Here is a 14,950-nt window from a genome sequence, read left to right on the forward strand (position 1 = left end):
ACCCCAACACATTACTACACTGACCCCAACACTACTCTGACCCCAACACTACAATGACCCCAACACATTACTACACTGACCCTAACACTACACTGACCCCAACACTACTCTGACCCCAACACTACTCTGACCCCAACACTACTCTGACCCCAACACTACAATGACCCCAACACTACAATGACCCCAACACTACAATGACACCAACACTACAATAACCCCAACACTACAATGACCCCAACACCAACACTACAATGACCCCAACACTACAATGACCCCAACACTACAATGACCCCAACACTACACTACAATGACCCCAATACTACACTGACCCCAATACTACACTGACCCCAATACTAAACTGACCCCAATACTACACTACACTGACCCCAATACTACACTACACTGACCCCAACACTACACTGACCCCAACACTACACTACACTGACCCCAATACTACACTGACCCCAACACTACACTGACCCCAATACTACACTGACCCCAATACTACACTGACCCCAACACTACACTGACCCCAACACTACACTGACCCCAATACTACACTGACCCCAATACTACACTGACCCCAATACTACACTGACCCCAATACTACACTGACCCCAACACTACACTAATCCCAACACTACACTGACCCCAATACTACACTGACCCCAACACATTACCACACTGACCCCAATACTACAATGACCCCAACACATTACTACACTGACCCCAATACTACAATTACCCCAACACTACACTGACCCCAACACTACACTGACCCCAACACTACACTACACTGACCCCAATACTACACTGACCACAATACTACACTACACTGACCCCAATACTACAGTGACCCCAATACTACACTGACCCCAATACTACACTGACCCCAACACATTACTAAACTGACCCCAATACTACAATGACCCCAACACATTACTACACTGACCCCAATACTACAATTACCCCAACAATACAATGACCCCAACACTACAATGACCCCAACACTACAATGACCCCAACACTACAATGACACCAACACTACAATAACCCCAACACTACAATGACCCCAACACCAACACTACAATGACCCCAACACTACAATGACCCCAACACTACAATGACCCCAACACTACACTACAATGACCCCAATACTACACTGACTCCAATTTTACACTGACCCCAATACTAAACTGACCCCAATACTACACTACACTGACCCCAATACTACACAGACCCCAACACTACACTGACCCCAACATAACACTACACTGACCCCAATACTACACTGACCCCAACACTACACTGACCCCAACACTACAATACACTGACCCCAATACTACACTGACCCCAATACTACACTGACCCCAACACTACACTGACCCCAACACTACACTGACCCCAATACTACACTGACCACAATACTACACTGACCCCAATACTACACTGACCCCAATACTACACTGACCCCAATACTACACTGACCCCAACACTACACTAATCCCAACACTACACTGACCCCAATACTACACTGACCCCAACACATTACTACACTGACCCCAATACTACAATGACCCCAACACATTACTACACTGACCCCAATACTACAATTACCCCAACACTACACTGACCCCAACACTACACTGACCCCAACACTACACTACACTGACCCCAATACTACACTGACCACAATACTACACTACACTGACCCCAATACTACACAGACCCCAATACTACACTGACCCCAATACTACACTGACCCCAACACATTACTACACTGACCCCAATACTATAATGACCCCAACACATTACTACACTGACCCCAATACTACAATTACCCCAACAATACAATGACCCCAACACCACACTGACCCCAACACTACAATGACCCCAACACTACACTACACTGACCCCAATACTACACTGACCCCAATACTATACTGACCCCAATACTAAACTGACCCCAACACTACAATGACCCAAACACTACAATGACCCCAACACTACAATGACCCCAACACATTACTACACTGACCCCAACACTACTCTGACCCCAACACTACAATAACCCCAACACATTACTCTACTGACCCTAACACTACACTGACCCCAACACTACTCTGACCCCAACACTACTCTGACCCCAACACTACTCTGACCCCAACACTACACTGACCCCAATACCACACTGACCCCAACACTAAACTGACCCCAACACTACACTACACTGACCCCAATACTACACTGACCCCAACACTACACTGACCCCAATACTACACTGACCCCATTACTACACTGACCCCAATACTTCACTGACCCGATTACTACACTGACCCCAAAACAATACTATACTGACCCCATTACTACACTGACCCCAATACTACACTGAACCTAACACTACACTACACTGACCCCATTACTACACTGACCCCATTACTACACTGACCCCAATACTACACTGACCCCAACACTACACTGACCCCAACACTACACTACACTGACCCCAATACTACACTGACCCCAACACTACACTGACCCCAACACTACAATACACTGACCCCAATACTACACTGACCCCAATACTACACTGACCCCAACACTACACTGACCCCAACACTACACTGACCCCAATACTACACTGACCACAATACTACACTAACCCCAATACTACACTGACCCCAATACTACACTGACCCCAATACTACACTGACCCCAACACTACACTAATCCCAACACTACACTGACCCCAATACTACACTGACCCCAACACATTACTACACTGACCCCAATACTACAATGACCCCAACACATTACTACACTGACCCCAATACTACAATTACCCCAACACTACACTGACCCCAACACTACACTGACCCCAACACTACACTACACTGACCCCAATACTACACTGACCTCAATACTACACTACAATCACCCCAATACTACACTGACCCCAATACTACACCGACCCCAATACTACACCTACCCCAACACATTACTACACTGACCCCAATACTACAATGACCACAACACATTACTACACTGACCCCAATACTACAATTACCCCAACAATACAATGACCCCAACACCACACTGACCCCAACACTACAATGACCCCAACACTACACTACACTGACCCCAATACTACACTGACCCCAATACTATACTGACCCCAATACTAAACTGACCCCAATACTAAACTGACCCCAACACTACAATGACCCCAACACTACAATGACCCCAACACTACAATGACCCCAACACATTACTACACTGACCCCAACACTACTCTGACCCCAACACTACAATAACCCCAACACATTACTACACTGACCCTAACACTACACTGACCCCAACACTACTCTGACCCCAACACTACTCTGACCCCAACACTACTCTGACCCCAACACTACACTGACCCCAATACCACACTGACCCCAACACTAAACTGACCCCAACACTACACTACACTGACCCCAATACTAAACTGACCCCAACACTACACTGACCCCAATACTACACTGACCCCATTACTACACTGACCCCAATACTACACTGACCCCATTACTACACTGACCCCAACACTACACTACACTGACCCCAATAATCTACTGACCCCAATACTACACTGACCCCAACACAATACTATACTGACCCCAATACTACACTGACCCCAATACAACACTGACCCCAACACAATACTACACTGACCCCAACACAATACTACACTGACCCCAATACTACACTGACCCCATTACTACACTGACCCCAACACTACACTACACTGACCCCAATACTCTACTGACCCCAATACTACACTGACCCCAACACAATACTATACTGACCCCATTACTACACTGACCCCAATACTACACTGACCCCAACACTACACTACACTGACCCCATTACTACACTGACCCCATTACTACACTGACCCCAATACTACACTGACCCCAACACTACACTATACTGACCCCAATACTCTACTGACCCCAATACTACACTGACCCCAACACAATACTATACTGACCCCAATACTACACTGACCCCAATACTACACTGACCCCAACACAATACTACACTGACCCCAACACAATACTACACTGACCCCAATACTACACTGACCCCATTACTACACTGACCCCAACACTACACTACACTGACCCCAATACTCTACTGACCCCAATACTACACTGATCCCAACACAATACTACACTGACCCCATTACTACACTGACCCCAATACTACACTGACCCCAATACTACACTGACCCCAATACTACACTGACCCCAACACTACACTAACCACAACACTACACTAACCCCAACACTACACTACACTGACCCCAATACTAAAATTACCCCAATACTAAACTGACCCCAACACTGCACTACACTGACCCCAATATGACACTACACTGACCTCAACACTACACTGACCCCAACACTACACTACACTGACCCCAATACTACACTGACCCCAATACTACACTGACCCCAATACTAAACTGACCCCAATACTACACTACACTGACCCCAATACTACACTGACCCCAACACTACACTGACCCCAACACTACACTACACTGACCCCAATACTACACTGACCCCAACACTACACTGACCCCAACACTACAATACACTGACCCCAATACTACACTGACCCCAATACTACACTGACCCCAACACTATACTGACCCCAACACTACACTGACCCCAATACTACACTGACCACAATACTACACTGACCCCAATACTACACTGACCCCAATACTACACTGACCCCAATACTACACTGACCCCAACACATTACTACACTGACCACAATACTACAATGACCCCAACACATTACTACACTGACCCCAATACTACAATTACCCCAACACTACACTGACCCCAACACTACAATGACCCCAACACTACACTACACTGACCACAATACTACACTGACCACAATACTACACTACACTGACCCCAATACTACACTGACCCCAATACTACACTGACCCCAATACTACACTGACCCCAACACATTACTACACTGACCCCAATACTACAATGACCCCAACACATTACTACACTGACCCCAATACTACAATTACCCCAACAATACAATGACCCCAACACCACACTGACCCCAACACTACAATGACCCCAACACTACACTACACTGACCCCAATACTACACTGACCCCAATACTACACTGACCCCAATACTAAACTGACCCCAATACTAAACTGACCCCAACACTACAATGACCCAAACACTACAATGACCCCAACACTACAATGACCCCAACACATTACTACACTGACCCCAACACTACTCTGACCCCAACACTACAATGACCCCAACACATTACTACACTGACCCTAACACTACACTGACCCCAACACTACTCTGACCCCAACACTACTCTGACCCCAACACTACTCTGACCCCAACACTACAATGACCCCAACACTACAATGACCCCAACACTACAATGACACCAACACTACAATAACCCCAACACTACAATGACCCCAACACCAACACTACAATGACCCCAACACTACAATGACCCCAACACTACAATGACCCCAACACTACACTACAATGACGCCAATACTACACTAACCCCAATACTACACTGACCCCAATACTAAACTGACCCCAATACTACACTACACTGACCACAATACTACACTGACCCCAACACTACACTGACCCCAACACTACACTACACTGACCCCAATACTACACTGACCCCAATACTACACTGACCCCAACACTACACTGACCCCAATACTACACTGACCCCAATACTACACTGACCCCAACACTACACTGACCCCAACACTACACTGACCCCAATACTACACTGACCACAATACTACACTGACCCCAATACTACACTGACCCCAATACTACACTGACCCCAATACTACACTGACCCCAACACTACACTAATCCCAACACTACACTGACCCCAATACTACACTGACCCCAACACATTACTACACTGACCCCAATACTACAATGACCCCAACACATTACTACACTGACCCCAATACTACAATTACCCCAACACTACACTGACCCCAACACTACACTGACCCCAACACTACACTACACTGACCCCAATACTACACTGACCACAATACTACACTACACTGACCCCAATACTACACTGACCCCAATACTACACTGACCCCAACACATTACTACACTGACCCCAATACTACAATGACCCCAACACATTACTACACTGACCCCAATACTACAATTACCCCAACAATACAATGACCCCAACACTACAATGACCCCAACACTACAATGACCCCAACACTACAATGACACCAACACTACAATAACCCCAACACTACAATGACCCCAACACCAACACTACAATGACCCCAATACTACACTGACCCCAATACTACACTGACCCCAATACTAAACTGACCCCAATACTACACTACACTGACCCCAATACTACACTGACCCCAACACTACACTGACCCCAACACTACACTACACTGACACCAATACTACACTGACCCCAACACTACACTGACCCCAACACTACAATACACTGACCCCAACACTACAATACACTGACCCCAATACTACACTGACCCCAATACTACACTGACCCCAACACTACACTGACCCCAACACTACACTGACCCCAATACTACACTGACCACAATACTACACTGACCCCAATACTACACTGACCCCAATACTACACTGACCCCAATACTACACTGACCCCAACACTACACTAATCCCAACACTACACTGACCCCAATACTACACTGACCCCAACACATTACTACACTGACCCCAATACTACAATGACCCCAACACATTACTACACTGACCCCAATACTACAATTACCCCAACACTACACTGACCCCAACACTACACTGACCCCAACACTACACTACACTGACCCCAATACTACACTGACCACAATACTACACTACACTGACCCCAATACTACACTGACCCCAATACTACACTGACCCCAACACATTACTACACTGACCCCAATACTACAATGACCCCAACACATTACTACACTGACCCCAATACTACAATTACCCCAACAATACAATGACCCAAACACTACAATGACCCCAACACTACAATGACCCCAACACATTACTACACTGACCCCAACACTACTCTGACCCCAACACTACAATGACCCCAACACATTACTACACTGACCCTAACACTACACTGACCCCAACACTACTCTGACCCCAACACTACTCTGACCCCAACACTACTCTGACCCCAACACTACAATGACCCCAACACTACAATGACCCCAACACTACAATGACACCAACACTACAATAACCCCAACACTACAATGACCCCAACACCAACACTACAATGACCCCAACACTACAATGACCCCAACACTACAATGACCCCAACACTACACTACAATGACCCCAACACTACTCTGACCCCAACACTACTCTGACCCCAACACTACACTGACCCCAACACTACAATGACCCCAACACTACAATGACCCCAACACAACAATGACCCCAACACAACAATGACCCCAACACTACAATGACCCCAACACTACACTACTCTGACCCCAACACTACAATGACCCCAACACTACTCTGACCCCAACACCAACACTACAATGACCCCAACACTACAATGACCCCAACACCAACACTACAATGACCCCAACACATTACTACAATGACCCCAACTCTACTCTGACCCCAACATGATTCTCTCTTCTCTTGCTAGTTTGTTGTTAACTTTGGACAGTTGAGTGTTTTGAATATTTGTGGGGGACAGGTCCCCCTCATCCTCTGTTGTTGCTACGCCTGTGGATGCTTATGGTGAGGAGGGTCAGGTGATGTATTGACTGATACAGGTGTGTGATGTGTTATAGCCCTGGTAATCCGTCCCATTATAGCCCTGGTAACCTGTCCCTTCAAGGGAGAAAACACCTAATCTCTCCCCCTGCGAGCCTCTGAACCGGCCTCTCCACCTCTCTACCGGTGGCCTCTCCACCTCTCTACCAGTGGCCTCTCTATATTGTACTGGCTCTATGGAAGGGATTCCAGCTAGCAGCACTTCTCATTGTTAAGCTGTTCGTCCATCCAGTGGGAACAAAGATCCATGCAGGCTGGGACCAAAATATTCTAAATGCTCAAAACTGACATTGTTCAACAGTTAACTCCCTGACTGGGCACATCCTCCACACCGAGGTGGAGGGACAACCAGAGAACACTGAGGGACAACCAGAGAACACTGAGAGACAACCAGAACACACTAAGGGACAACCAGAGAACACTGAGAGACAACCAGAGAACACTGAGAGACAACCAGAAAACACTGAGAGACAACCAGAGAACACTGAGAGACAACCATAGAACACTGAGAGACAACCAGAACACACTGAGGGACAACCAGAGACCACTGAGAGACAACCAGAGAACACTGAGAGACAACCAGAAAACCCTGAGAGACAACCAGAAAACACTGAGAGACAACCAGAGAACACTGAGAGACAACCAGAGAACACTGAGAGACAACCAGAAAACCCTGAGAGACAACCAGAGAACACTGAGAGACAACCAGAGAACACTGAGAGACAACCAGAACACACTGAGGGACAACCAGAAAACACTGAGAGACAACCAGAGAACACTGAGAGACAACCAGAGAACACTGAGAGACAACCAGAGAACACTGAGAGACAACCAGAGAACATTGAGAGACAACCAGAAAACACTGAGGGACAACCAGAGAACACTGAGAGACAACCAGAGAACACTGAGAGACAACCAGAGAACACTGAGAGACAACCAGAAAACACTGAGAGACAACCAGAGAACACTGAGGGACAACCAGAGAACACTGAGAGACAACCAGAACACACTGAGAGACAACCAGAACACACTGAGAGACAACCAGAGAACACTGAGAGACAACCAGAGAACACTGAGAGACAACCAGAGAACACTGAGAGACAACCAGAGAACACTGAGAGACAACCAGAGAACACTGAGGTGAGGAGGGAGACTTTTCCTCAACAACACAAATATATCAGAGGAAATATTAGTATTATTCAGATATCAAGTCACATCTGGAGACAACCAATGGGATGATGACCACTGACAACCAATGGGATAATGGCCACTGACAACCAATGGGATTATGGCCACTGACAACCAATGGGATAATGGCCACTGACAACCAATGGGATTATGGCCACTGACAACCAATGGGATAATGGCCACTGACAACCAATGGGATGATGGTCACTGAGAACCAATGGGATGATGGTAACTGACAACCAATGAGGTTAATGGCCACTACTCAATAGTCAAACAGTAAGGGGAAAAAATGACAGCTTTCGTCCATTAACTCCAATCAATTGTAATGGCTTCAGAGAACAATGATTTTACATATTGTGTACATTTTACCAGTATCATTGACTGTGTTCTTCACTGTGTTCATTGACTGTGTTCATTGACTGTGTTCATTGACTGTCTTCATTGACTGTGTTCATTGACGGTCTTCATTGACGGTGTTCATTGACGGTGTTCTTGACTGTGTTCATTGACTGTGTTCATTGACTGTGTTCATTGACTGTGTTCATTGACTGTCTTCATTGACGGTCTTCATTGACTGTGTTCATTGACTGTGTTCATTGACTGTGTTCATTGACTGTCTTCATTGACTGTCTTCATTGACTGTGTTCATTGACTGTGTTCATTGACTGTCTTCATTGACTGTCTTCATTGACTGTGTTCATTGACGGTCTTCATTGACGGTCTTCAATGACTGTGTTCATTGACTGTCTTCATTGACTGTCTTCATTGACTGTGTTCATTGACTGTCTTCATTGACTCTGTTCATTGACTGTCTTCATTGACTGTCTTCATTGACTGTCTTCATTGACTGTGTTCATTGACTGTCTTCATTGACTGTGTTCATTGACTGTGTTCATGGACTGTGTTCATGGTCCGTGTTCATTGACTGTTTTCATTGACTGTCTTCATTGACTGTCTTCATTGACTGTCTTCATTGACTGTCTTCATTGACTGTCTTCATTGACGGTCTTCATTGACGGTGTTCTTGACTGTTTTCATTGACTGTCTTCATTGACGGTGTTCTTGACTGTCTTCATTGTGTGTAGTGCGTGATGATGATAATGTGTGTGTATCTTGTGTGTTCCTTGGTGTGTGTGTGTGTGTGTGTGTGTGTGTGTGTGTGTGTGTGTGTGTGTGTGTGTGTGTGTGTGTGTGTGTGTGTGTGTGTGTGTATAGGTGACTGCTGGCTGAAAATATTGTATCGCTATTTTTAGATCCACATCACAGTGTTGTTGTTATACAAATGCACAACTAGGTTATTGGTGTGTGTTTCTCACTGCATGTTTCCTAGGTGACTGCTGGCTGCTATAGCCTGTCTGACTGTGTGTTTCCTAGGTGACTGCTGGCTGCTGGCTGCTATAGCCTGTCTGACTGTGTGTTTCGTAGGTAACTAACTGTGTGTTTCCTAGGTGACTGCTGGCTGCTATAGCCTGTCTGACTGTGTGTTTCCTAGGTAACTAACTGTGTGTTTCCTATGTGACTGCTGGCTGCTGGCTGCTATAGCCTGTCTGACTGTGTGTTTCCTAGGTAACTAACTGTCTGTTTCCTAGGTGACTGCTGGCTGCTGGCTGCTATAGCCTGTTTGACTCTGAATGAGAAGCTCCTCTACCGGGTCATTCCTCAGGAACAGAGCCTCTCCGAGGGATATGGAGGAATCTTCCACTTCCAGGTCAGAACTCACCAATCAAAACAACCCTCATTATTAGATAACTAGAAACAATAACACATTTTACATAGACTGTCTATTTCTCTGTTTTATTGTAGTCAGGGAAGGGCCTCGATTACATTTCAAGTCAGTGAATTCAGGAAATACACTGACATTTGAAACTGAAATTGAAATTGTACCTCAATGAATTTCCTCAAAAGTGAGATAGGAATTCCGAGGTTTACTTGACATGAATTGAACTGAAATCGACCACCCCCCGACCCTGATTACAATTCATGATCAACTCCTGTCAGAATGTCATCACCCGTGCCTTTTCCTCCTCTAGTTCTGGCGCTACGGCGACTGGGTTGACGTTGTCATCGACGACCGCATCCCCACCTTCAACAACCAGCTGGTGTTCACCAAGTCTGCCGAGAGGAACGAGTTCTGGAGCGCCCTGCTGGAGAAGGCCTACGCCAAGTATGTACCCCTAACTCTATGCCAAATACGTACCCCTAACTCTACGCCAAATACGTACCCCTAACTCTACGCCAAATACGTACCCTTAATCCTATGCCAAGTCTAGATGAATAAGGGAAATTAAGTCTATATACTGCAGAAGTCTATTCGCTAGATAGAGGCGGCAGGTAGCCTAGTGGTTAGAGCATTGGGCCAGTAACCGAAAGTGTTACTAGATCGAATCCCTGAGCTGACAAGGTATAAATCTGTCTTTTGATCTCACGTTGTACATCTCTTAAAGCCTGTCTATAAGCCTCAGCATAAACTGATCTCACGTTGTACATCTCTTAACCTCTATGGGCTAGGTGGGACGCTAGCGTGCCACCCGTGGTGCACTCCATCAACAGCAGGTGCATTTCAAGAGCGGCAAATTTGAATCCAAATAAATGTCAAAATTCAAATTCTTCAAAAATACAACTATTTTACACCATTTGAAAGATAAACATCTCCTTAATCTAACCACGTTTTACGATTTCAAAAAGGTTTTACGGCGAAAGCATAAATTTAGAGTATGTTAGGACAGTACATTTACAAGAGTTGTGTGTAATGTTTTGTCAAGTCAAAGACAGGGTCACCAAAACCATAAAACCAGCTAAAATGATGCACTAACCTTTTACAATCTCCATCAGATGACACTCCTAGGACATTATGTTAGACAATGCATGCATTTTTAGTTCTATCAAGTTCATATTTATATCCAAAAACAGCGTTTTACTATGGCATTGATGTTGAGGAAATCGTTTCCCTCCAATAACCGGCAGTCAAGTCAGCGTCACAAATTAAATAATTAAAATTAGAAAACATTGGTAAAATATTATATTGTCATTTAAAGAATTATAGATTTACATCTCTTGAACGCAATCAACTTGCCAGATTTAAAAATAACCTTACTGGGAAATCACACTTTGCAATAATCTGAGCACTGCGCCCAGAAAAATACGCGTTGCGATACAGACTAGACGTCATGTTGGGGAGATCTAAAATCGAAAATACTATGTAAATAATCCATTACCTTTGATTCTCTTCATCAGATGTCACTTCCAGGTATCACAGGTCCATAACGAATGTAGTTTTGTTCAAAAAAGCTCATCATTTATGTCCAAAAATCTCCGTCTTGTTAGCACATGATCTAAGCCAGCCGGACTTCTCGTCATGAACGAGGGGAAAAAATATATTTACGTTCGTTCAAACATGTCAAACGTTGTATAGCATAAATCATTAGGGCCTTTTTTAACCAGAACATGAATAATATTCAAGGTGGACGAATGCATACTCTTTTATAACGTATTGGAACGAGGGTACCCAACATGAACTCGCGCGCCAGGTGTCTAATGGGACATCATCGTTCCATGGCCCTTGTTCGGTCAGATCTCCCTCCAGAAGACTCAAAACACTTTGTAAAGGCTGGTGACATCTAGTGGAAGCAATAGGAAGTGCCAAAATATTCCTCAGCCCCTGTGTTTTTCAATGGGATAGGTTTAAAGTCAATACAACACATCAGGTATCCACTTCCTGTCAGAAAATGTCTCAGGGTTTTGCCTGCCAAATGAGTTCTGTTATACTCACAGACACCATTCAAACAGTTTTAGAAACGTTAGAGTGTTTTCTATCCATATATAATAAGTATATGCATATTGTAGTTACTGGGTAGGATTAGTAACCAGATTAAATCGGGTAAAAAAATTTATCCAGACGTGCAAATGCTGCCCCCTAGCCCTAACAGGTTAAAGCCTGTCTATAGGCCTCAGCATAAACTGCCTTCTTCCTATCAAGTAGAGATGTTTTGATACCCAAGGCTTATTGTTAGGGAACATTTTACAGGTTTTAGTTGGCACAACTGACTCAACAGGGATGTTTACATAGTCTGAAACAACATCTGTGAGTTCATCAAGATCAGAGCTGCTGTCCTCAAATTCCTCCCACATAGTACAGTCAAAACACCCCAGGAGACCAAATACCTCCCACATAGTACAGTCAAAACACCCCTGGAGACCAAATACCTCCCATATGGTACAGTCAAAACACCCCTGGAGACCAAATACCTCCCACATCGTACAGTCAAAACACCCCTGGAGACCAAATACCTCCCACATGGTACAGTGAAAACACCCCTGGAGACCAAATACCTCCCACATGGTACAGTCAAAACACCCCTGGAGACCAAATACCTCCCACATGGTACAGACAAAACACCCCGGGAGACAAAATACCTCCCACATAGTACAGTCAAAACACCCCTGGAGACCAAATACCTCCCATATGGTAGAGTCAAAACACCCCTGGAGACCAGATACCTCCCACATAGTACAGTCAAAACACCCCTGGAGACCAAATATCTCCCACATGGTACAGTCAAAACACCCCTGGAGACCAAATACCTCTCACATAGTACAGTCAAAACACCCCTGGAGACCTGATACCTCCCACATAGTACAGTCAAAACACCCCTGGAGACCAAATACCTCTCACATAGTACAGTCAAAACACCCCTGGAGACCAAACACCTCCAACATAGTACAGTCAAAACACCCCTGGAGACCAAATACCTCCCACATAGTACAGTCAAAACACCCCTGGAGACCAAATACCTCCCACATAGTACAGTCAAAACACCCCTGGAGACCAAATTCCTCCCACATAGTACAGTCAAAACACCCCTGGAGACCAAATGCCTCCCACATAGCACAGTCAAAACACCCCTGGAGACCAGATACCTCCCACATAGTACAGTCAAAACAGCCCTGGAGACCAAATACCTTCCACATAGTAGTCAAAACACCCCAGGAGACCAAATACCTCCCACATAGTACAGTCACAACACCCCTGGAGACCAAATACCTCCCACATAGTACAGTCAAAACACCCATGGAGACCAAATACCTCCCACATAGTACAGTCAAAACACCCCTGGAGATCAAATACCTCCCACATGGTACAGCCAAAACACCCCTGGAGACCAAATGCCTCCCACATAGTAATCAAAACACTCCTGGAGACAAGTGATATTGTTGTCATTCCAGATCTGGACAATTTTAACTGTGGGTTTCTCCCTCTCCAGGAGCCGACATTAGGTTAGCCTGAGGTAGACCACATTGTGGTCTGATGTCCCCAGGGGAGGTCTGATGGTGGCAGAAAACGCATTTGGTATTGTCCCGTAGCACAAGTCAAGAGTCCTATTTTTCTTAGTCTGACATTTCACATACTGGTGGTATGTGCGCAGGACTTTGTGCAAGGTACAGTTGTTAAAATCCCCTAAAATACATTTGGGTATATGACACCTTCTGCACTACTCTGATTCTAGCCACCTCAACTTGCCTCTCTCCCACCAGACACTTCTGATCCCCAGCAACATGGGCACCCCTACAGTTGACACACACAACTTTATCCACAGAAACGACACAATCCTCTATCCCATGCCCAACTGCACACTTCCCACATCTTGGAATCTCCCTCCTAGGATAACTGACTCACACAGTGAGGATAACTGACTCACAGAGTGAGGATAACTGACTCACAGAGTGAGGATAACTGACTCACTCAGTGAGGATAACTGACTCACTCAGTGAGGATAACTCATCCACTCAGTGAGGATAACTGACTCACAGAGTGAGGATAACTGACTCACAGAGTGAGGATAACTGACTCACT

At 45.3% G+C, this 14,950-nt stretch overlaps 1 protein-coding gene across 1 annotated transcript in view; it reads left to right on the top strand.

Moving 5' to 3' along the window:
• capn3a (calpain 3a, (p94)) overlaps nucleotides 1–14,950 on the top strand; it is a 400,518-nt gene that overhangs the window by 5,303 nt on the left and 380,265 nt on the right. Inside the window, exons 3-4 of the mRNA XM_045723775.2 lie at nucleotides 10,689–10,807; nucleotides 11,130–11,263. Coding sequence (XP_045579731.1) covers nucleotides 10,689–10,807; nucleotides 11,130–11,263 — 253 coding nt within the window. The remainder of the gene's footprint in view (nucleotides 1–10,688; nucleotides 10,808–11,129; nucleotides 11,264–14,950) is intronic.

This window comes from Salmo salar, chromosome 09, assembly GCF_965601325.2.
Source record: "Salmo salar chromosome 09, fSalSal1, whole genome shotgun sequence".
NCBI lineage: Eukaryota > Metazoa > Chordata > Actinopteri > Salmoniformes > Salmonidae > Salmo > Salmo salar.